Genomic DNA, 21,612 nt, shown 5'->3' with positions numbered 1-21,612 from the left:
AGCTTTATTTGCTAGTATTAGTTATTTTAATAGTGATTAGTTGTTATAGTAACTGTCAACGATTGAATATTAACTATTAATGTTTAGATTTTTTATATAATAGTCAAAGTAGAAGCATTTATAAAAAATGGGAATAAAATATCATGAAACACTTCCAATATCTTTAAATGCTACTATAAATATATGACGCTACTAGACAATATAATTAAGATAGTGTTTTGACTGGAGTTCAAACATTAACTATTATTTTAAATATGTTGTTCGATAAGCGTTGGATAGCTATTTAGAAGTTAAAGAAGTGTTTAAGGAAATCTTTACTCATAAAATGCATTCGATAATAAATTAATAAACTTTTTAACTGAACAACTATGTTTATTGAGTATTATGTGAACAACTACTCACTGATTGTTACTCTATTCGTCTCAAAATATAATTCATTTAAAGTTTTTTCACGAAAATTAAAAAAGCTATTAATTTCTGTAAATTATTGCAAAATTAAGGTAATTTGATCAAATTACCCTTTATCTTGTATCATTACTCCTATCTCATTATTATATTGTATCTAATATAAATAAGAGAGTAAATAGAAAAAATATCATCTATTATTTCTTAAAATACTGAAAATGAGTTATATTTTGGGACAAAGAAAGTAATATCTAACTATTAATAGTTGTATTATAACCATATATTGCTTAACATGCACAATACTCTACTGAATACTACTTCCTTCGTTCTAATGTCATTTAAGGTATTTGCACGAGAATAAAAAATACAATTAATTTTCCTAGATTAGAACAAAATAAAAGGTAATTTAATTTAATAAAACTACCCTTTATCTCAAAACAAATGGTAATTTGTGGAAATAATTATTTATCTAATATAAATAAAGATAAAATTGAAAAAAAACATTGATTATTTTTTAAAATACTCAAAACAATTTAGATTTATTATTTAATAGCTATCCATGAGCTAACACGATCCGCTAAATAAATAAAGGAAAATAGGATTTTATCTCTATATTTTGACATAATTAATTATTTTGTCCTTATATTTTTAAAATTATTATAATATTTTATTTTTATAGTTTGTCTTCATTAAACGAAATTATCCTTTCGCCCATTATTTGAGATTTAAGTTGTTAACGATCCAAATTACAAAGATAAATTAGTATAATTTTTAAAATTTAAAGACAAAGTAATAAATTATATCAAATAAAGGGACAATAATGCAATTTTTACTCTTTTAGTTTATATGTATATAAGGTTAGTTATGTAATTTCAGAAATACTTGATGACTTAAGTCTCAAATAATAGACGAAAGGATAATTTTATTTAATGAATTTAAATTACAATAAAAAATAATGAATAAAGTAGTTAATTATGTGAAAATATAAAAATAAAAATATAAATTTTCCAATAAATCATTATAGTTTTTTAATAAAATATTAACCCAAAGGGGCAAAGTCTTCTCAGCTAAACGGTGCCTAAAACAAAACAACAACCGGAGAGAGAAAGATTATGTACGAGCGCTAATTAGCGATTGCAATCTGCAGAGACAGAGACACCACTTGACGCCTCTCTCTCCCTCTCTCTACAGCTCAACCCTCACACGCGCCACAAAAACCTCTCGTTTACCTCTGCACTTTAACCAAACACAGTGATTCTCTCTACTCGTTCTCTCTCTTTCTCCATCTCTACTGGCATTGTAAGTATGCGTATTGTTGTGTAATTTGTTCCTTTTGTGAAATTTTGTCACAATTGATGATTTTCCTCTTCTCTAGGAGGAGGAGGAGGAGGTGGTGGTGGTGCTGGTGAAGAAGTATAACGGGAATGGAATCAACGGAGTCGTCTTACGTATCGTCACCTGAGGCGCCGCGAAAGAGATCTCCTCCACCGCCGAAATCGCCCACTTCTGGTTTGTATTCTGATCTGATCTGCTTTCTCTCTCTCAAATTTTATGCATTGACTGATAAAGATAGTTTTTTAGTCGCATTTTTCTACCTATTAGATAGAGCTACTTTGACTGATAGGAAGCGTGGTAGGTTTATTCCAACTGTGTTTTTATTTTTTATTTTTTATTTATTTATTTATTTATTTATTTTGGTTGTTTTGGTGTGAACTGAAACCTAACCCTTGATTTTCTGCCTGTTTGGTGAGACACATGGATGAGAGGATGCAGGGAAGAAGATAGTGATATTAACTATTTTGCTGGTTAGAATTTACATTTAGTTTAAAGGTAATTGTTGATGCAGGAGGATCCAAGTTAAATGAGGAAGTTTTCTATTAGGATTTACCCTAACTAGCATAAATCTGACAGCAATAGTCATTTTATATATTTTTTATCATGCTTGTTTGCACTTTATAAAGTGAATGTTGCTCTAGGTAGACACTTCTAATGCTTGTTTGCACTTTATAAACTGAATGTTGCTCTAGGTAGACACTTCTAATGTAAGTCATATGTTAAAGCCTATGATGTTAGGTTTCCTTAATTAAGTTATCATATCCCTAATTCTGCATCAATAAGAGGTTTTTAAAAGAATTTCCCGCTGAAATTCCAAGTCATATTATGCAGGGTGATAGGCATGCTAAAATTTAATTGTTCTGTCTACCTTTTGACTTACATATTCTATTGTTATTTGCATTCAGTGGAATATTATGGTGCTTGTATATTTATGTTCTTCGTTATGCTATATGTGATGTGAAACTGGGGTGCCTTTGACTAGCAGTTTTCATGTCTATTTCTTTGATAAGTTATCTATTGGCCAGCAGAAGAGTTCGCTTCATTGGTTGGCACTCACATATTAACCTTTAAACATCGATTTCGTGACAACTCATGCATGTGAGAAATAAATTGATTCCCAGAAACATCAATGTTTTATGTTTTTAATTCTCTCTCCTAATCTGTGTTCCCTATTACATTTTTTGCTCCCAGAGTCTATCGAGAGGCCAACATACATTAGATTTCTTGTTTCAAATGCTGCAGCTGGTTCTGTGATTGGAAAGGGTGGTGCTACAATCACTGATTTTCAGTCACAATCTGGAGCAAGAATTCAATTGTCACGCAATTATGAATTTTTCCCAGGAACGTCTGATAGAATAATTATGATATCTGGAACCTTGGATGAAGTATTAAAGGCTGTGGAACTTATTCTTGCTAAATTGCTTAATGAGGTAATTATTTTCATGCAGGCTTATTTCATACCAGCTATTTGTTTTCTGATGTTAAGTCATCAATTTTTTTTCATGGTCAGCTTCACACTGAAGACGGTGATGATATTGATCCCAAAACGAAAGTCAGACTAATTGTTCCAAATAGCTCTTGTGGTAGCATAATTGGGAAGGGAGGATCTATTATAAAGTATGGACACTGCTTCTCTCTCTCTCTCTCTCTCTCTCTCTCTCTCTCTCTCTCTCTCTCTCTCTCTGCTGATTCAATATGTTCAATAGTATGCCTTAAAAAGTGAAGGACGAAATATAACTAAATATTTGCCTTGAAATCTCTTCATTTTTATTTGAATCTCTTTGTATTATTTGCCATTCATTATAATCATTGCTATATCCTTTATCTGGAACATAAAATTTGTTCAATTTGGGTTTGATTTCTTTATTGCAGTATCTTATCTTTGTTTGCTGCTGTGATATCCTTTTACTTCAGTGAGAAACTACTGCAGTCTTAATTAAGTTTTGAATTTGAATTTAACTGCAGCATTAAGTGTTTGCATTTAAACTTTCCAAAATCAAGATGCAAGTATTAATTTCAATTTTACATGCATAGGGATCTAGAATTCTCAAGGTAATTTGGAGGTCATTTGGATTGATAGAGTTTGAGTAATGGGATTTAAACATTCTATGGATTTGCCAAATTCCTTTTTTTGGTTGAGAAACAATAGGCAAGAACCCATGGAATTAATAAATTCCGTCATGACTTCAGTACTGCTATTTTGAAAGAGAGAAATCCTGCCTCGGAAGTGGGATTTCTGAATTTTATTATTTCTTTTTTAATTAATGCTGGAATTCAAACCATTTAATACAATAATAACAACACCCAAGTCTTAGTCCCAAATTAGTTGGGGTCAGTTATATGAATCCTTTGTTTCAAATATCCACCTTGATAAGGTTAAAAACAATGCAAAGCAAAATATAGGCCAGAAAAAAATTTTGAAATACTTTTTGTAAAAAAATTTAAAAGGGATTTAAAAATCATTTGATATATTAATAAATAGAAAAAAAACATAAAATAGACAATAACTAACTAGGGTATGCTACATGTATCTTTCGCCCTCAGTTTATTTTGTTTGTAGCTATATCCTCATTAATATCCAAAGACCATGAATCCTTAGCAACAATTTCCGTCTTAGTAATTCTAGGTCAACCTCTTCTCTTTTTGGCACCCTCCACTAAAGTATTACATTTGCAAACTGGGGCATGTGAGAGTCTATGCAATACATGACCATACCACCTCAGACATCCTTCTCTTATTTAATCTCCAACTTCGCTACTTGTGCCTTTTGTCTAATGTGATCATTTCTAATCTTATTCAACCTTGCATGCCCACACATCCATCTCAGCATTCACATCCCCGCAACATTCATCTTCTGAACTTGTTGTGCATTTAAGTGCCCAACACTCACTGCCATGTAGGATTGTTGGTCTCACCACCGTCCTATAGAACTTACAATTTAAACCATTTAATATTATTCTAAAAATATCCTTCAAATCCATGGATTTTAATTTCCAACCATAGGATCGAATGCAAAATTCCATGGATTTTTAAATCTATGGATTTCACATTCTATAAATCCAAATGACCGCTAGATGTATTTTACCATCTTCAAGAACTTGCTAAGGTGAATCGAGAATTAAACCTAATACCATCTGGTTGCTGATTTGCTTGTGTTTAAATGTCACCAATGTCAATTGTGTGAATGTTTAAATCATGGTTTTGAAAATTGGACCGGATCGGCTGGTCTGACCGGTTTAACCGGAAACCGGACAGTGGTCTGGTCTGATTTGGATAGTCAAAACTCTAGGTTGGAAACTGCTGATAACCGGTGCGAACTTGGTAAAAATCGGTGAACCGGTTTGAGTAATTGCTACGGTTCAATTCAAATCAGCTTAAAAAAAAAAAAAGAAAATTGAAAGGTGGCCGGACCACCTTCGCTTGAGGCTGCTCGCCAAGACGCTTCACCTGGTGTTGGCGGTGAAACCCACCGCCCGGTGGTCGGACTCCAATCGACGATCAAAATTCTGAATTATTTTTGAAATTTGATCTCTCCCTCATGGGCTTTTTGTCACGACCAGTTTCCATGAGCCGGACTGGCACTAGGACTCAGCTAAGCTTAAGACCTCCGAGGTCCGTAGTAAGCCTAAACTATCAACCCATACATGCCAGACAAAAATATTAGGAATAGTAAGCCCATTTAAATTTGTATATATATTTAATAATCATACAATCCTGGCCCAATTTTAAATATCTCGAGTAAAATTGAGTCTGGGCCTAATAATAATATATCTCATTCGTAATATGGGTTATTGATTCATATGTATTTAAATAAACAATAAGAACATTCATAGGTTAGCACACCTGCTAAGACCAGATTAAAGATACACAAATCCTACAACTGCGGAGTTCAACAATAGTTGGAAGTAATGGGCTTAATATTAGGAATAGTAAGCCCATTTAAATTTGTATATATATTTAATAATCATACAATCCTGGCCCAATTTTAAATATCTCGAGTAAAATTTAGTCTGGGCCTAATAATAATATATCTCATTCGTAATATGGGTTACTGATTCATATGTATTTAAATAAACAATAAGAACATTCATAGGTTAGCACACCTGCTAAGACCAGATTAAAGATACGCAAATCCTACAACTGCGGAGTTCAACAATAGTTGGAAGTAATGGAGTTATACATATAATAATACACAAATTAACTAATTGCAGAAATTAGGAGCTTACTTTTATACCCCTGCGGAGAAGATTGCAGAGCTTTAGTCTGTCGACGGCTTCTAGTTCCTGACAAGTTAAATAAAAGAAGAGTGAGTTTTGCAACTTAGTGAATAATAATAAATAATGTATATCACAGGCATTAATGTGAAATGCACCATAAGATACTAAAGTGAACATGCAACCAGTTAATCATATGGCACAACATTAGCACTCACAAGTAATTTCACCTTCAAATAATCAAGCAAATAGAAATTAGTCAGTGGCGCCACCAAAAACCCCCGAAGAGCCGTCCTCTCACATGGCCCGTCCTCTCAAACGTGTGCACCAGCGATCCGCTACCCTATACCTGGCCGACCGGTCTAATCCTCACTTGACTAGTCCTCTCCCATATTCACTTTTTATATACTCTCTTTTCCTTTTTCATATCAATAGGCGGCCACCTCGTGGTTTTCCCATATCATATAGCATCGGGTGCACATAGAGGCGCTGATCTCCCCATGCCTGGATGGCGGTATCGCAGACCGTCCTCACAAACCTGTGGTGGCCACTTCATCCCAATTCCACACAAAGCATAGCAAATTCACAGCACAAGTAATCAAGCAATTCATTCAACGTAATGCAACAATCAATCTTAATGCGCAAACGTAGAAGTATAATTATATATTAGTAGTAACATAATATATTTATGAAATACATATAATAATATACTAATAATGTTATAATAATATAATGAATATTAGAGTTTCATTTATATATATATATATATATAAATGTAATGTTTATAAAATAAATGTTATGCAACTGCAATAATGTATGCACTATTTATTATTACTCATAGTGGTAGAGGAAAGAAGCTCTAACTCTGATTCTGACTAGAAGGAGCAATAGACGAGTTGGAGCGATCTAAGGAATTTAAGAATACAAAGAAAGAAATGCATCAGACAAAGGACTAAATTTAAATAGAGAATTAAAGAATTAATCTAATAAATTATTTACTAATCTAACTTTCTATAACTAGACTAGATTTTGCCGAAATTTCTGCAGTATCTCCCCTAAAAATTGGACTATCCACATGTTCAAAGAATCACAATTTTATATATATTTATAATTATCAATCATCACATACAGCCCATCCATCAGGCGATCAATATTATATTTAACCCTTAACGTCACCACACATCCATAATCTATAAATTAAAATAACATTCAATCTAGTCTACCTTAAATCCACATTTTCATTCCATTAATATCATTATCGAATTTCCCGAATTGAATTTATTTGGTGCTAAATTAAATTGGCCTTAATTAATTAAAGTCCTCTAATCAAATCAACACTTTTAAATATATTGGATACTACCCATAATTAAATTAAATTAACTAACTAGCTACAAATACTAGACATCAATTAATTTTTCTGAAAATAACTAGAATTAATTTCAATACCCAAGCACAACACTGCTGGAATTTTGCTTGGTCGGAGATAGTGGTGATGCTCGCCGGAACGAGAGGAGAGAAGACAGTTGCTGAGGTGGACCGAAACAGGAGCCGCTGCTCACCTGAGCGGCTTTGCTCACCAGAGTTGCGAGCAGGAGGCGCGACGTCAAGTGGCGGCTGGTGGTGCTCCTGCTTGCCCAAATGGAAACAGGGGGAGGCAGAGGCGGCGCGATCGAGCTGAGGGAGAGGAAATGACCGGCAGCGCGACTGCAGGGGCGATGGTGGCGGCACGGGTGGCGCAACGAAGGCTCGTTGAGCTTGTTTCTGGTGGCCGGAGTCGCGACTGCTTCAATCTGGGTGAGGTCGCGGCTCCACTGTGGCCCTTGCACTTGGCAGAACGGAAACAAGAAGAGAGGGAAAGGGAGAACCAGAGCGGCGCAGGGTGAGGGAGGCGACGGCAGCAAAGGAGAGGCGGCGCAGGCGAGTCGCCGGTGACCAGAAAAAAAAAAACGAGAGGGAGCAAGGGAGAAGCGGGTTCACGCTGAAAATAGGGGGGAGAGGGGTTTCTAGAAGGTTTTCGGGTGGGTTTGGGGCTGGTATGGTTCGATTTGGGTTCGGTTCGGTTCAAATCATGATTTTTATGTGGTTTTTGATTTTTCAATCAGTTTTTGTTTGGGTTTTCAACTATATAAATTATATTTTCATTTAACTGATTAAATAAATTCATAGGGTGCTAATTATTAAAAAAAAATTTAAATGAAAAATTTTGAAATTAAAAAATTCGGGTTGCTTCACTTTTCCTCTTTCTTTAATTGTGATGGATTTGCATTAATGGAGATGAGTTATTATTGGCTTATTCCTCTTTAACTAAGTGATTCCTTACTATAAATAATTACACACTATTTTTTAAGGTGAAAAAATATGCATATTTTATTTCTTTATTTATCAACATCTCCCATTATAACTATCTATATTTTATTATATTATTGTTTTATTGTATTTATTAGTTTTTAATTAGCAATAATAATAATAATAATTCATTTCCTATAATAACTTGTTTGAATTCCATGGAAACCATACATTGAACCATATATCCTTTGTTTTTAATTTGTATTGTTATTTTATTTTATTATTATATTTTCCAAAGTAAATTTAATTTTTTTTGCTTATTATTATAATTAGTTAAATTTTTTTATTAAATTGGGCTTATATTTATATATGTTGAGCTTATATAAGTTAAAGGACGTATTATATATAATTTTTTTTTTTGTAGAAATTATTTCGTACTTAAAAATCATGTATTTTTAATTATATAAAAAATATATTTAGAAATATTATATATAAAAATCTGATTGAATCGTATTGAACTCGGTTGAACCCTCCAGTTCAGTGAACCCCTGCCTCCACCGGTTCAATGACTGGTTCGGTCTCTGAACATTGGTTTAAACTGACGCAAGTAAGCAACACTGATTGCGAATGAAACATGGCATAAGTTGGCAATGCAATGCTTCTGGTTTTTGAGGACTCTTGACTAGAGGAGTGCATATTGAACAGAAATATTTTAATGCTGCTGTGATAACCTGTGGGCTGTGCCTTCTGTCAGGAGGCCTCTTCTCACCCTCTTCTCTTGTCCCCATGTAAAACTTCTCTCGGTATAGTTGAGCTTTTCTAGTGAGTCTTGCATGAATTACAGTTATACTTAATGAGCGAGGCAAAGGATTTATATTATGTGTGAATAGCAGTGCAATTTTTCAGGTTGAAAGTCATAATTCAAGGATGCTAAGTAATATTTTTCTTTAAGATACTGCTTTGCTTGCTTTCCCTTTAATATTCATTAGAAGATGTGACCTTATGTGTTATGTTTTTTTAAATAGATTGATATTATGACAACATGGAGTTCTGTCTCACATTAGGACTTGGGTACTACTAAAATGTGTTGATGTTGATAAAACATAAAAAACTCTATAGAAAAAATTCCTCCAATCAAGTCAGATAACAATTCAAAGAGGCGCCTCAAATCCCCTTCAAAATATAATAAATATAAACTTGATTTCAGGGGCCCTCCAATCAAGAGGCCCCTCAAATCAAGTTTATAGGGGGCTAATATTTATTCTATTTTGTTTTCATGAAGATATTTTATCTACGTTTCTATAGAGTTTTCTGACAGACCTTTGCCTACTTTTCATTTCACCAAATTTACTGTTAGGGGAGATCAGGTTTGTATGCTACATGCATGATCTTTTGTCACCTTTTCTTTTTCTTTATTCATAAATTTTTGTTACAAGACTTGGATCATTTTTCTAAACATCCAATCCCCTATCCCATAGCCATTGGGCATTCTATATATCTATTTATGAATGATTCTCCATCATCTGTATATCTTGTGATATTTTCGAGTAAGTTTCAGAAGTTTGTTCTATTCTCTACTCTTTCTCTCTCTCACTCTGTTCACTCCCCACCATCCTCTTTCCCTTCTATTCTCTGATTAGAATGTTCTACTAGGCTGTTATGGTATTTCATTCACTCCTCCCCTTCCCCCTTTCCAGTTTCTCTTCTTAAACTACATATCATGGTGGCATTATTTTGCAAGGTGTGATAATAATTCTTTTTCAATAATGTTTCTCGCAAGATCAACTACAAGTTTGCTGGATTATGTGCTAGTTGCAGCAAAGGTAGAAAGAGACAAAAGCTGATATCTAGATTTACCTTTCTGCAGGTCATTTATTGAAGAGTCCCAAGCTGGCATTAAGATATCTCCTCAGGATAATAATTTTTATGGGTTGAATGATAGGCTGGTGACACTGAATGGAACATTAGAAGAGCAGATGCGGGCTATTGATCTCATTTTGTCTAAATTAGTTGAAGATCCTCATTACTCGCAGACTATGCATGCCCCATTTTCGTATGCAGGTTTGTTCTCTAAACTAAAAGTAAAGACTTTAGAATCTTTAATTCAGTTGACAGGAGCTTAAATTCAGGCCAGTTGCACTTGACCAATCTTTGTTTCTCTTTCCTTTAAAATAAATAAGTGCTATTTTTTATTTGGCCTTCAATTTTGTTTTTATTTTTCTTTGTTGTCTTCTCCTTTGGTTTATATCTTTTTTCCATTGGTTGAGCACTGTTAATACACAAACTGCTATCGTTGCATTTTTTGATTTGGATGAAGATTGAAGAGCAAATGGTGGCTAACATTCTAACAAAAAGTAGGTTTAGATACCTAAGTGATAAAAGTAAAAGCACCAGAAAAACTTAAAAAAAAAAGTGAAAATTCTGGATTTTCCTTTGGTCATGAGTTTTAGAAAAATGTTTTAAATTAATATGTACAACAATTTTCGATAATTTGACAAGAAACATCTAGATTATGTAATTCAAAGTAATCTCTCTTTCCACTACTTATTGAAACTTCATAGTTTTTCTCTTAATTTCTTTTGAATGCTGTTTTTTCAGCTCTTTCTAATACTAATTCAATTTCTATTCCCAGTCCATTGTTTCTTGAGATTTTAATCAATAGTAAGCATTCTACACTGTTTAGAGACTCAGATGAGATCAAATAATGGCTCACAGGTCTCTTGATTGAAAGAGCAAAATAGTTGACAGTATTTGTGTGGGCTTTTGCTGGAAGAAGCTTGATTAATGGCTTGACTCTCATTGACAGGACTGTGGGTCGTAAATTATGTGACAATTATTCTTTTCAGATAAAAGAAGATTACGAGGCATTTATGTTAATGGAAGGATGTACTAATTAGAAAGGGAGAATAAGATGGAGTTGGAAATTGGATGATATATATTATGATGAAATGGGGTGACGATACAACTTTGCTTATGTTGAAGTTCACTTTGTTGGTATGCGGAGTGTGTTTGCTATGTAGATGAATTATGTCAGTAAATGCAACAATTAATACTGCTCCCATAGAACTAGAATGAAGGTTTAGAGGCTTCTTTGGCTTAAAGAAGCATTTTTGTAAGTGGTGGGTGAAAGAGTGCGGGATGAGAATCTTTAGCTTTTTAGATCAGAAGAAAGATTCTAATGTTAAGTTTCTTTACCTCTATACTCCTGTTACACTCCAGTCCTAGCCTAGTACAATTGCTGATCATGTTGTAGTCTGTTACTTTGTTATGCATCATGCACCTGTCCCTTTCCTGTAAAAATATAAAAGAAAATTGGTGAATTAATTATGATCTTATATATTTGCATTAGGGGTGAGCACTCAGCCAATTCGAGCAGCATTTTTAACCGAACTGAATTAATCGATTTTTTTTTACTTAACCGAATTTAAGTAAAATAATCATTTAACTGAATTTCACTGAACCATCTTGGCAGAATTAATTTGGGTTATTAACTAGGCCGAAGTTAAAGAAAATAAAAGCCTATTTAACCGACCAACTGCAACCGAAATTACCGATTAACCAAATTTAACTGAGATTTATTAACCTTAACTTATTTAAACTACATATTTATTAAGACTGAAATCTTTTTAATTTTTATTATTTGCTTAATCAAATAAACGTAGTTTTTGGTGTCGATTAATTTGATTTGATTAACTTCTAAATGAACCTTAACCGATTATTGAAAACCAATTTTCCATAATCGAACCATTAACTGAATATTTTATTCACCAAATTGAATTGGCCGAATTAATTGATTTCACTGAATTAATCGAACTGAATGCTTACCCCTATTTGCGTTATACCTTGTAGCAATATCATGTTTTCTTTAACAATGTTTAACGCAGATTAAATGCCTTAGAAGTCCATTAACTAGCTATTATTTTTCAAATTACCTCTTTAGATTTCTTTCCTTTCTCACCAACGCATTGAAGATTGAACTTTTAAAAACACTTCATAGTCCAAAAAATTACGGGCATGTGTATGTGACTCCAATAGCAAACTACAAATCGCATGTATGTGTTGTGTTTGGACTTTATATAGCATCTTTAAATTTTGAGAAGTTTTATTGCAAGTTGGAGGACTCCTGGAAGTTGAATTAGGAGTTCTGTGAAATTTAACTATTTTCAGCTACCTTCTTTTAAATTCTATGCAATAATATTTGAACATATGGTGTGTTTTCCTTTTGGTTGCTGATGATGTGTTTTATCTTAAATTTAACTTGAACTTTTATGCATTTTCTTCTCTGGTTTTTCATGGCATAACATATGTACAAGTGCTTCCTTCTTTTGCAACAGTAGCATACAATTCGATGAACTATGGACCAAATGGAGCTGGACCTGGAGGAAAGTTTCAGAATAGCAAGGTTCATTCCATTTCACAATGTTTTGATCTTAATTGCATGCCTAGTGTTACATTCTGTGTCTGTAACATACTGGATAAGGATGCTCCCAATGAGCACCCAATTGCACTTACCAAGTTGTAGATTACAACGAAGTGTGAGCAAATATGCTGAATGCCTAGTTGATCTTCCTGTGTTATAAGTTTATAACTTATCGATGATGCGAATTGGACAATTTTAGTTCAATGGATTTCCTTCCCTATTTTCCTTTAGATTGTCCACAATATTTGAGCGGTACTGCTGAGAATTGGCTCCCAAAAATTTAAAATATTAAATTGAAGAATTATGTTGTGCAACTTCGGACTGCCAATAAACAGTGACCACCTAATTTAATGCTTTCTCTGTATTTTCTATAATGCATTTGAATGGTGATGCACACTATCACTTGCATTTTCGCTCATGCAATTTAAAGTGATGCGATAATTTGATCAAAATTAAAATTTGATATTGCGGTGCTTGAGCCTATGATTGAACAGAAACTAATTTTCTTATTTTGAAGGTGCTAGCATTATTTCTAGCTGATGTGCTCCTCATTTGGAATATCTTCTTCCATCCATGTCTTAATAGCTAATTAAACATTTTCATAACAGTGATTGTGAATCACAAAGTATAATTCACTGAAGGTCATAAAACATATGTGATTGTTATTGTGATTAATGCGCCTTCTTATGTTCTCCAGGAGGATAGAACCAACTCGGTGACAATTGGCATTGCAGATGAGCATATTGGATTGGTTGTTGGTCGGGGTGGAAGGAATATAATGGAAATCAGCCAGGTTTTTATACATTAAGCATTCCATATTGTTATGCAATATTTTTAATATGCACTAAAGCACTTTGTGTTGGCAGGTTAGCGGGGCCAGGATAAAAATATCGGATAGAGGAGATTTCATGTCTGGAACTAATGATAGGTATAATAATAATACACTTTGATCTGATCTTTCTACTGCCTATTGCATTCTGATTTCCGAAGAGACATGATTTTAACTCTGTTCTGTTGCATGCTATTTGGCAGGAAAATCACGATCACTGGGTCACAGAGAGCGATCCGGGCAGCCGAGGGCATGATAAGGCAAAAGGTGGCCTATGCTTCTGAGAGGGGAGGAGATTAGGTTCCAAGTCTGAATTATTTTGTTTTTAGTTTCTGGTTGTGCGCCTTTCAAGTGATAGTTTCCTTACAAATTTGGTAATTTAAAAATTTGTCCACATACGTCTCAGAGAGAGTTGGTTAGCAATTTCGAAAACTATGATTAGAATGGATAAATTTTTCATAGAAAGAGATAGCGAGAAAGAAACACAGAGCTTTCTATAGGAAATTATTCAAGAGTATAAATTGGTGTTTCCAGGGAAGGAAAGATTGGATTAGGCCCTTATTAGGTTGACTGAGTGTTCAAAAAATTTCATTTATCTCTTGATACAGGTGTAATTTCCAATTTAGCGAGTTTTTGCAACTGATTTTTGTTTTCAGAATGTTATGTTCTATAGAGAAGAATGGGTTATGCTGTAGGATTTTTTTATTTCTTTCGCTTTGGTTTTCTGGGCGCTTATATTTGCTGTGACAATGGGCACTTTTGCTCGTTTAAGTTTATGACCTTATTAGATATTTATCTAGTTTCAACGAAAATAACTCGGATTGGTTTTTACTTTAAAATGGTAAATATATATATATATATATATATATATATATATATATATATATATATATATATATATATATATATTTAGTATTGGGAGAAGAGGGTTCGAATCTGAATCTATTGTCAGGTCGCACTAATTATTAGGCTATGTCTTGGTGTGCAAAATAATAAATAATTTGGATGTCTTATTTGAATAACCGGTCTCAGCGATAGTTGCTCCCTTTCACATTGGATTTTGATTTGCGTTTTATAAAATCTAGTCAACAAATAAATCTGTTTCGAACAATTTTAATTAATTAATTAATTTTGATTTTTAGTAATTAGTAACTTTGAAGTTTTATTTGATGGTCAATTTTGCAATTCTTGGTTTGCAATAGGCTCTTCTCTTTGAAAATTGATTTTTGGTTCAATCTCTGTTAAAGCTTTCTTCAACTCCCAACATAAAAGCAGTGATCTATTCCTATATTCTTTCGAATCTTCTCCAGTCCTTACAGATTATACCTTAGCTCTTTTCTAATGTCCACGAAAGCAGACAACTATTTCAACTGATTGGGAATAGAATTGGTAGTCATTTACAATTTTAAACTTTTTAGTTTTAGTTTTCTTCTATAATTCCAAATTTTATTTCTAGAATATCAACATTTTTTTAAGTTTTCTTCTGTAATTATTTTCTACAACAATATGTATAAGAGAAAAGAACATGATACCCATGTAATTTATGGATGCCTATGATAAAAGAACATACCGATTTGTAAACTAACTCTCGACTGGAAATTAATATCGTGAGCTAACTCTTGAATTTGACGAAGATTAATATGTGCAGTAATTGTAATTATAAATAGTATTTCAGGATTCCTTGTTTTATCTATCTTTAATTTTTTTATTTTAAGTATAAATGCATGATATATTTATTTAAAAAATTTATAAAGATTGTGTTCGACAATAACTTTTTAAGTAGTTTTTAGCATTTTGATTGCTATTTTTTATAGTGTTCGGTAACATAACTTTTGAACTAACTTTTAGAGGTTAAAATAGCGTTTTATCAAAAGTTAAGTTCTGTGATGTTTCCCTTTTAGCATTTTATAAGAAACTACTCAAACAACTGCTAGTACTCTAACTGTTAAATAGAGGTGAGCATTCCTCAATTTGAGTAATATTTTTAACCAAAATTCTTAGACTTAACTGAATTTAATCAAACTTCACCAAATTGTTTTGACCAAATTAATCTTGATAATTAACCAAATAGAAATTAAAGAAAATGAAAACTTAATAACTGATTGAATTTTACCGAAATTTTTGATAAATCAATTTAACCAAAATAAAAATTAATCAAAGTTATTAATCACTACTTAATTAAAATAAAAACTGAAATATTTTTAATTTTTAATTTTATTATCTACTTGATCAAATGAAAGTTGGTTGATTTGATTAATCAGGTTAAAGTTAGTTGATTTGATTAATCAGGTTAAATTAACGTTTAACCGAATCTTTAACTTATTACTGAAAATTTAATTTTTTAACTGAATTTTTAATCAAATATCTATTCATCGAACTGAATTAAATGAATTAACTGAATTAATAGAATCGATCAAATTGGTTGAATCGAGACCCTACTACCAAAATGTATAATTTTGTGGAGCAAAACTAAATGTCTGCCACGGGAGAAAGGCAAAGAGAAAGAGGCATTGCGAGGAAGTCGCTAGAAAAAAGAGATACTTTGTGTCTTGTAGCGAAGAGAAATGCTCACTATAATGCAAAGAAACACTTGCTTTTGGTACCAGTTATAGGATTGAACTGAAAAATAATGTTCGACTAATCTATTCTTGTGAGTGATCACTAAAGATTTGTTAAATAAAAAGTACGTAAAAGATAAAATTTTATTAATCATATAAAATGTGAAACATGAAACTAGTGAATAAATTTAGGTATTAGGTACATTATTCCATAGCCGTACATGCATAAATGCACCATCACTATCACCGCCGCAGGCGGTGGAGAGCAGCTGCAAATTTATTCTCGCATATGGCCAATGCCAAGACTCATCTATCTATAAATTACTACCTAATCTTGTTCTTGCTTAAGGGTAATCACCATACCCTCCTCCTCCATATCCAGACCCAGAACCATAACCCGACCCACTGCCATACCCAGACCCATTTCCACCCCCAATGCCACCACCTCCTCCACCGCCGCCGCCCCTGCCACCTCCACCTCCTCCTCCTCCTCTTCCTCCTCCACTTCCATATCCGCTTCCACTCCCATATCCGGAGCCGTAACCAGATCCACTTCCATGTCCTAAGCCTCCACCTCCACCACCACCACCACCTCTGCCACCACCTCCACCTCCACCACCTCCTTTCCCACTTCCAGACCCATAACCGGAGCCACTGCCAGACCCAAAGCCTGAACCATATCCACTACCAGAACCAGACGCACCACCACTGCCACCACCGCCACCACCTCCACCACCTCCGCCGCCACCGTAACCTTCTATACCACCATAACCTTCACCTCCTCCAGAACCATAACCTTCACCTCCTCCAGATCCATAACCTTCACCATAACCAGAACCAAGTCCGCCTGAACCACCACCTCCGCCTCCACCTCCACCTCCACCTCCACCTCCACCTCCACCTCCTCTACCAATGAATACCTTTAAAGACCTAGCAGCAAAGCAAACGTCTACAAGAAGCAAGACCAATAATGTAGCACCTAACAATCTTGAGCTTGCCATAATTTAGAAATTTCAAGAACTGTCTTTATGTAATTGTGTGTGCTGGTGTACGTGCGTATATGTATCTATATTTTATATATATTCATATATGTATATGTCACTCAGCTTGAGAAGAAGCTTTGGTGAGCAGAAATGAAGAAGGTGGTAACCCTATTTATAGGAAGTGAAAAGGTGACTTGTTCTTTAAAAGTTTCTTAAAATTCTAATAGTTTCTTTTTCTTTAATTAATATTTATTTTTTAAACACATTTTCCAATTAATTTATACGTCAATGAAATATATATTAAAAATATAATAAACAATATAAGAATTGGTAAGTGATTATATTAAACCTAATACATATTTAAATTTATAAATTTTAATATATATCAAAATTTTTTTTAAAGTATTAGAAGGAAGATTTGAATATGTATTTATTGTCGAATTATGTCTTAGTATGCATATCACAAGTTTTTATATGTCAACTAGCTTATCTTAAAATTTTTATGAAATATATTTATAAATTTTAATATATAAATAATATTCTCGAGTCAATTTATATGATTTAATGTATAGTTGATATTCTTAAGTAAATTTTTTTGGTTCGTATAAAAAGAGAGCAAAATTCAAAAAGGTAAACTAAAAACAAAATCTGAAGTATAAAATTCCAATAATACCATATAATAAAAAAAGCTAAAAAGGAAGTCACTAGAAGCTGAGCGAGCAGGTAGAGAAGAGAAGCAGTAGGAGCAAGTGATACGATAAAAAGAGAAGACAATGGCTTGTGCGTTTTGGTATTTTGGTGTTAGTGGTGTAGGTGGTGGTGCTCGACATTCTGCTTACTCATATCTTATTGTACTTAGTATCTCTACTTTTTGACTTTAGAAATACATATGTATACATTGCAGCCACTTTGAGTCATCCCGTTCATATTACAACTCATATATACCACTTTCAATATAGTGTGATTGATCTTTTCAGATATTAAATATAGTGTGTTCGATATTTTTATGATGTGTAAAATAATAAATTTCATATTCGAGTCCGCTGGAATTTAAGGTTCTAGGAGAATATTGCTTGCTATTTCGACGTAAAGCTTCCCCTCTAAGATACCTGTATATATATTAGATTATGGATTATCGATTTCCACAATAAATTCTTTTTCTTTTGATTATTACTAGGTTGAAATACAAATTCTTGGCAACTGAAGAGCAGAAAGAGAGAATTCGATCCCATCCCACAAGTGTTTGTTTTCCTTGCACGACGTATATGATCTTGTATTTGTACTTTTCATTTCCCATTTTGAATAACACTTGTTATCATATGGAATATCACCAAATTAAAGTTTTAAATTATTTGATTTGTGTGGTCTTCTATGATGGATTAATTAATTTAATGTGGGATTATCTTTACCAAAATCACAAGTGGAATACATTGTTGAAGTAATTAATAATAGACTTAAAATTCATAGGATGGACGATCTTATTCGAAAGTTTCAATTCCATGCATGTGTTGCACAAATTTCAGTTACATGTATCCATCGATTGATTAGGATCGTTTTATTTTTCATAATGGAAACCATTTGCATAACCTTCATTTGGTCCTTTCATTTGTAACTAAAAAGTTATAATTATTGCATATTTACATATATCATTAATTGATAATATTTTCCTGTCATGTTAACAAAATGTTGCAGAGGAAAAATGGGAATCATGACATGTGTCAGATTACGAAGTTCAAAATTCATAGGATGAACTTGATGGAAACTTCCAGATCCATGTATTGCACAAATTGAATATCCGTTCCATTCCAACCATGTGTTTGATTATGAGATCACTTTATTTTTCTTTATGGAAACCATACATAAAAACTTTCATTTGTCGTTAAAAAATTTTGATTATTGCATAGTTATATGTAGCAATTGAAAATATTTTCACAAAAGGGTCACTTGTGAGTGATCACTTTGTTGGAATAAAAAGCAAAAGATAAAAACTTTATTCATCACATAAAATAAGAAACATGACAATTAGGTACATTATACTATTGCAACATGCACAAATGCACCACCACCATCACCGCCGCAGGCGGTTCAGACCAGCTGCAAATTTATTCTAACATAACAATGCCAAGACTCATCTATAAATTGCTACCTAAAGCGCAAAGACATACTACGCACTTTCTTGGTATTGCTTAATGGTAACCACCATACTCTCCTCCTCCTCCTCCATATCCAGCTCCTGCCCCATAACCCGATCCGCTGCCATGCCCAGATCCATTTCCACCGCCAATGCCTCCACCTCCTCCACCACCACCGCCACTGCCACCACCTCCTCCTCCTCCATTTCCTCCTCCACTCCCATATCCAGATCCGCCTCCACTACCATATCCGGACCCATATCCTGACCCACTTCCATTTCCTCCTCCTCCACCACCACCACCACCTTTCCCACCACCTCCACCTCCACCTCCTCCTTTCCCAACACCAGACCCATAACCGGAGCCACCGCCAGACCCATAACCTTCACCATACCCTCCACCGGAACCAGACGCACCACCACCACCACCACTACCTCCACCACCACCTCCGCCACCACCTGCACCTTTACCATACCCTTCTACACCACCATATCCTTCACCACCTCCAGACCCGTAACCTTCACCATAACCAGAACCAGACCCAAGTCCTCCTGAACCACCACCACCTCCGCCTCCTTCTCCTCCACCTCCGCCTCCACCTCCTCCGGTTCCAATATAAGGCCTACCAGCAAAGCAAAGGTCTACAAGAAACAAGACCAAGAATACAGAACCTAACAATCTTGGGCTTGCCATTATTTCCAAATTCCTGCAAGATTTTTCTTCGTGTGTGTGTTAGTGTATGTATATGTATTATGTATAACAATCTTTGGTGAGTGGAAATGCTTAAGGTGGTAACCCTATTTATAGGACCTGTAAAGGTGGCTACTTCTTTAAAAGTTTTTCAAAATTCTCCTAGCTTTTCTTTATTAGTATTTATTTTTTCTATAGAAATATTAACTTACCAATTTATAAATCAATGAATTATTTATTAAAGTATAAAAAAATATTTTTTATAAGCAATATTAATTTATTTTATTATTTAAATCTAGAAAAAACTTAACTTATTAAAATATAAAAAAATATTAGTAGGTGGGGTGATAATTAAAACTTATATACATGTGTTACGAGATTATAAATTTTAATATTAGTATCAACTTTATATTTCAACTGAGTTGGATCCTAGAATTTATGTTTTAACTCTCATAATTGTTTGTACTTTGTACTAATGATATCATTCATTTAAATCAAGGCTGATGAAATGTATCAGTGATATAAGTGAGTGAATATTGAATAATATTATCTCTTTTTACAAGAATTAAGAAAATAATTAAATCTTTTTAATTCTAGAAAAAATAAAAACAATTGACTAAACTATTATATTACTTCTTTATAAATAAATGAGAGAAAGTTTGATGGAGATATCTAAATAAGGGTAAAATTAGATAAAATAATTAATAACACTTTAATTTTCTGAAGATATCATTTAAGTAAAATAAGGAAAAAAAAGTAAAAAAAAATATCAAAGACGACACAGGAAGCAGTTCAATTCAATCAATTATTGAGTGAATTAGTAATATAAATGCATCGATTATATGCAAAATAAATTGCATAATTATTTTTATTCATTTATAAGTCATTTGTATATGAATTTCACATTTTCTTTGAAAAGAGAAGGAAAGAGGAAAGAAAATGAGGAAAAAATAAAAAAAAAATTTGAAAAAAAAGGAAGTTAAGTTCCTTCTTTGTATTTAAATCTTTTGTTTTTCTCTCTACAAGGAAAATAACCATTGCTTATTAATTTTTTTGATTAAATGACCTATAAACCAAACCAAATATTAGGTCAAACAGGGTGTTGATAAGCTTTATCATTTTTTCAGTCATATTTTATATTGATTCAGACATTATCTTAATGTACATATAAGTGATATTGTCGATCAAAAATTTGTTTGCATGTATACTAGTAATTGATAGCGTGTGTTTTGGTATTTTAGGTGGTGGGGATAGGGTAGGGGGCGGCAGCCGAGCTGTCGGTGGTGGTCGACACTCGTTTTCTTGTGTCTCACTGCACATTCTGCATCAGAAATGTAATCTTAACATCCCTACTTTTTGACCTGAGAGAGAGAGAGAGAGAGAGAGAGAGAGAGAGATGTGTCTGGTAATGATATATGATTAGTGGCATATCTGTTGCATGCCCACTTTGTCTCAATCTGTTCATATTACAAATTCGGACCACTTTCTCATGTTTTCATTTTTTCAGGAAAAAAATTGAAAATAATAATAATAATTTAATTTGTGTTCAATATTTTTTAACATAATGTGTTATTAATAACAATTTAAACAATATTATGAAGTTAGAATTCATGTATAGCTTTGATACTTTGAAAGTTAACATAAAACAGAACCAGAAATTGCATATAGACATTTTCGTTTGTTTATGTGTCTTACATGCATCTTATTCTTCCTTTCCTTTTTTTTTTTTCTTTTTTTCCGTTTAAGTTAAAATAATTATT

At 33.2% G+C, this 21,612-nt stretch overlaps 3 protein-coding genes across 3 annotated transcripts; 1 reads left to right on the top strand and 2 right to left on the bottom strand.

Moving 5' to 3' along the window:
- Positions 1 to 1,468: 1,468 nt before the first annotated feature.
- On the top strand, positions 1,469 to 14,194 carry BTR1L (binding to TOMV RNA 1L (long form)). The gene is made up of 9 exons (XM_012235068.4): positions 1,469 to 1,704; positions 1,781 to 1,914; positions 2,932 to 3,170; positions 3,251 to 3,357; positions 10,108 to 10,301; positions 12,575 to 12,642; positions 13,358 to 13,453; positions 13,527 to 13,588; positions 13,693 to 14,194. The coding sequence occupies exons 2-9, from the start codon at positions 1,830 to 1,832 to the stop codon at positions 13,787 to 13,789; spliced, it is 948 nt and encodes a 315-aa protein (XP_012090458.1). The 5' UTR covers positions 1,469 to 1,704; positions 1,781 to 1,829; the 3' UTR covers positions 13,790 to 14,194.
- Positions 14,195 to 16,173: 1,979 nt separating this feature from the next.
- On the bottom strand, positions 16,174 to 17,195 carry LOC105648629 (uncharacterized). The gene has a single exon (XM_012235079.4). It carries the CDS (start codon positions 17,046 to 17,048, stop codon positions 16,392 to 16,394), a length of 657 nt encoding a protein of 218 aa, XP_012090469.1. The 5' UTR covers positions 17,049 to 17,195; the 3' UTR covers positions 16,174 to 16,391.
- A 1,803-nt stretch (positions 17,196 to 18,998) lies between these two features.
- LOC105648638 (uncharacterized) lies at positions 18,999 to 19,955 on the bottom strand. The gene has a single exon (XM_012235093.4). It carries the CDS (start codon positions 19,853 to 19,855, stop codon positions 19,217 to 19,219), a length of 639 nt encoding a protein of 212 aa, XP_012090483.1. The 5' UTR covers positions 19,856 to 19,955; the 3' UTR covers positions 18,999 to 19,216.
- Positions 19,956 to 21,612: the final 1,657 nt, after the last annotated feature.

The sequence above is a fragment of the Jatropha curcas genome, chromosome 6 (genome assembly GCF_041381405.1).
Source record: "Jatropha curcas cultivar XTBG-Jc1 chromosome 6, XTBG_Jcur_1.0, whole genome shotgun sequence".
Classification (NCBI taxonomy): Eukaryota; Viridiplantae; Streptophyta; class Magnoliopsida; order Malpighiales; family Euphorbiaceae; genus Jatropha; species Jatropha curcas.
The sequence above is the reverse complement of the archived record's forward strand: the minus strand, read 5'-3'. Positions and strand labels throughout refer to the sequence as shown.

Coding starts and splice junctions, on each gene's coding strand:
- LOC105648629 (XM_012235079.4), bottom strand. CDS start 17,048: ATGGCAAGCTCAAGATTGTTAGGTGCTACATTATTGGTCTTGCTTCTT.
- LOC105648638 (XM_012235093.4), bottom strand. CDS start 19,855: ATGGCAAGCCCAAGATTGTTAGGTTCTGTATTCTTGGTCTTGTTTCTT.
- BTR1L (XM_012235068.4), top strand. CDS start 1,830: ATGGAATCAACGGAGTCGTCTTACGTATCGTCACCTGAGGCGCCGCGA. Junction 1,915..2,931: donor GCCGAAATCGCCCACTTCTG/GTTTGTATTCTG, acceptor TTTTGCTCCCAG/AGTCTATCGAGAGGCCAACA. Junction 3,171..3,250: donor TTGCTAAATTGCTTAATGAG/GTAATTATTTTC, acceptor TTTCATGGTCAG/CTTCACACTGAAGACGGTGA.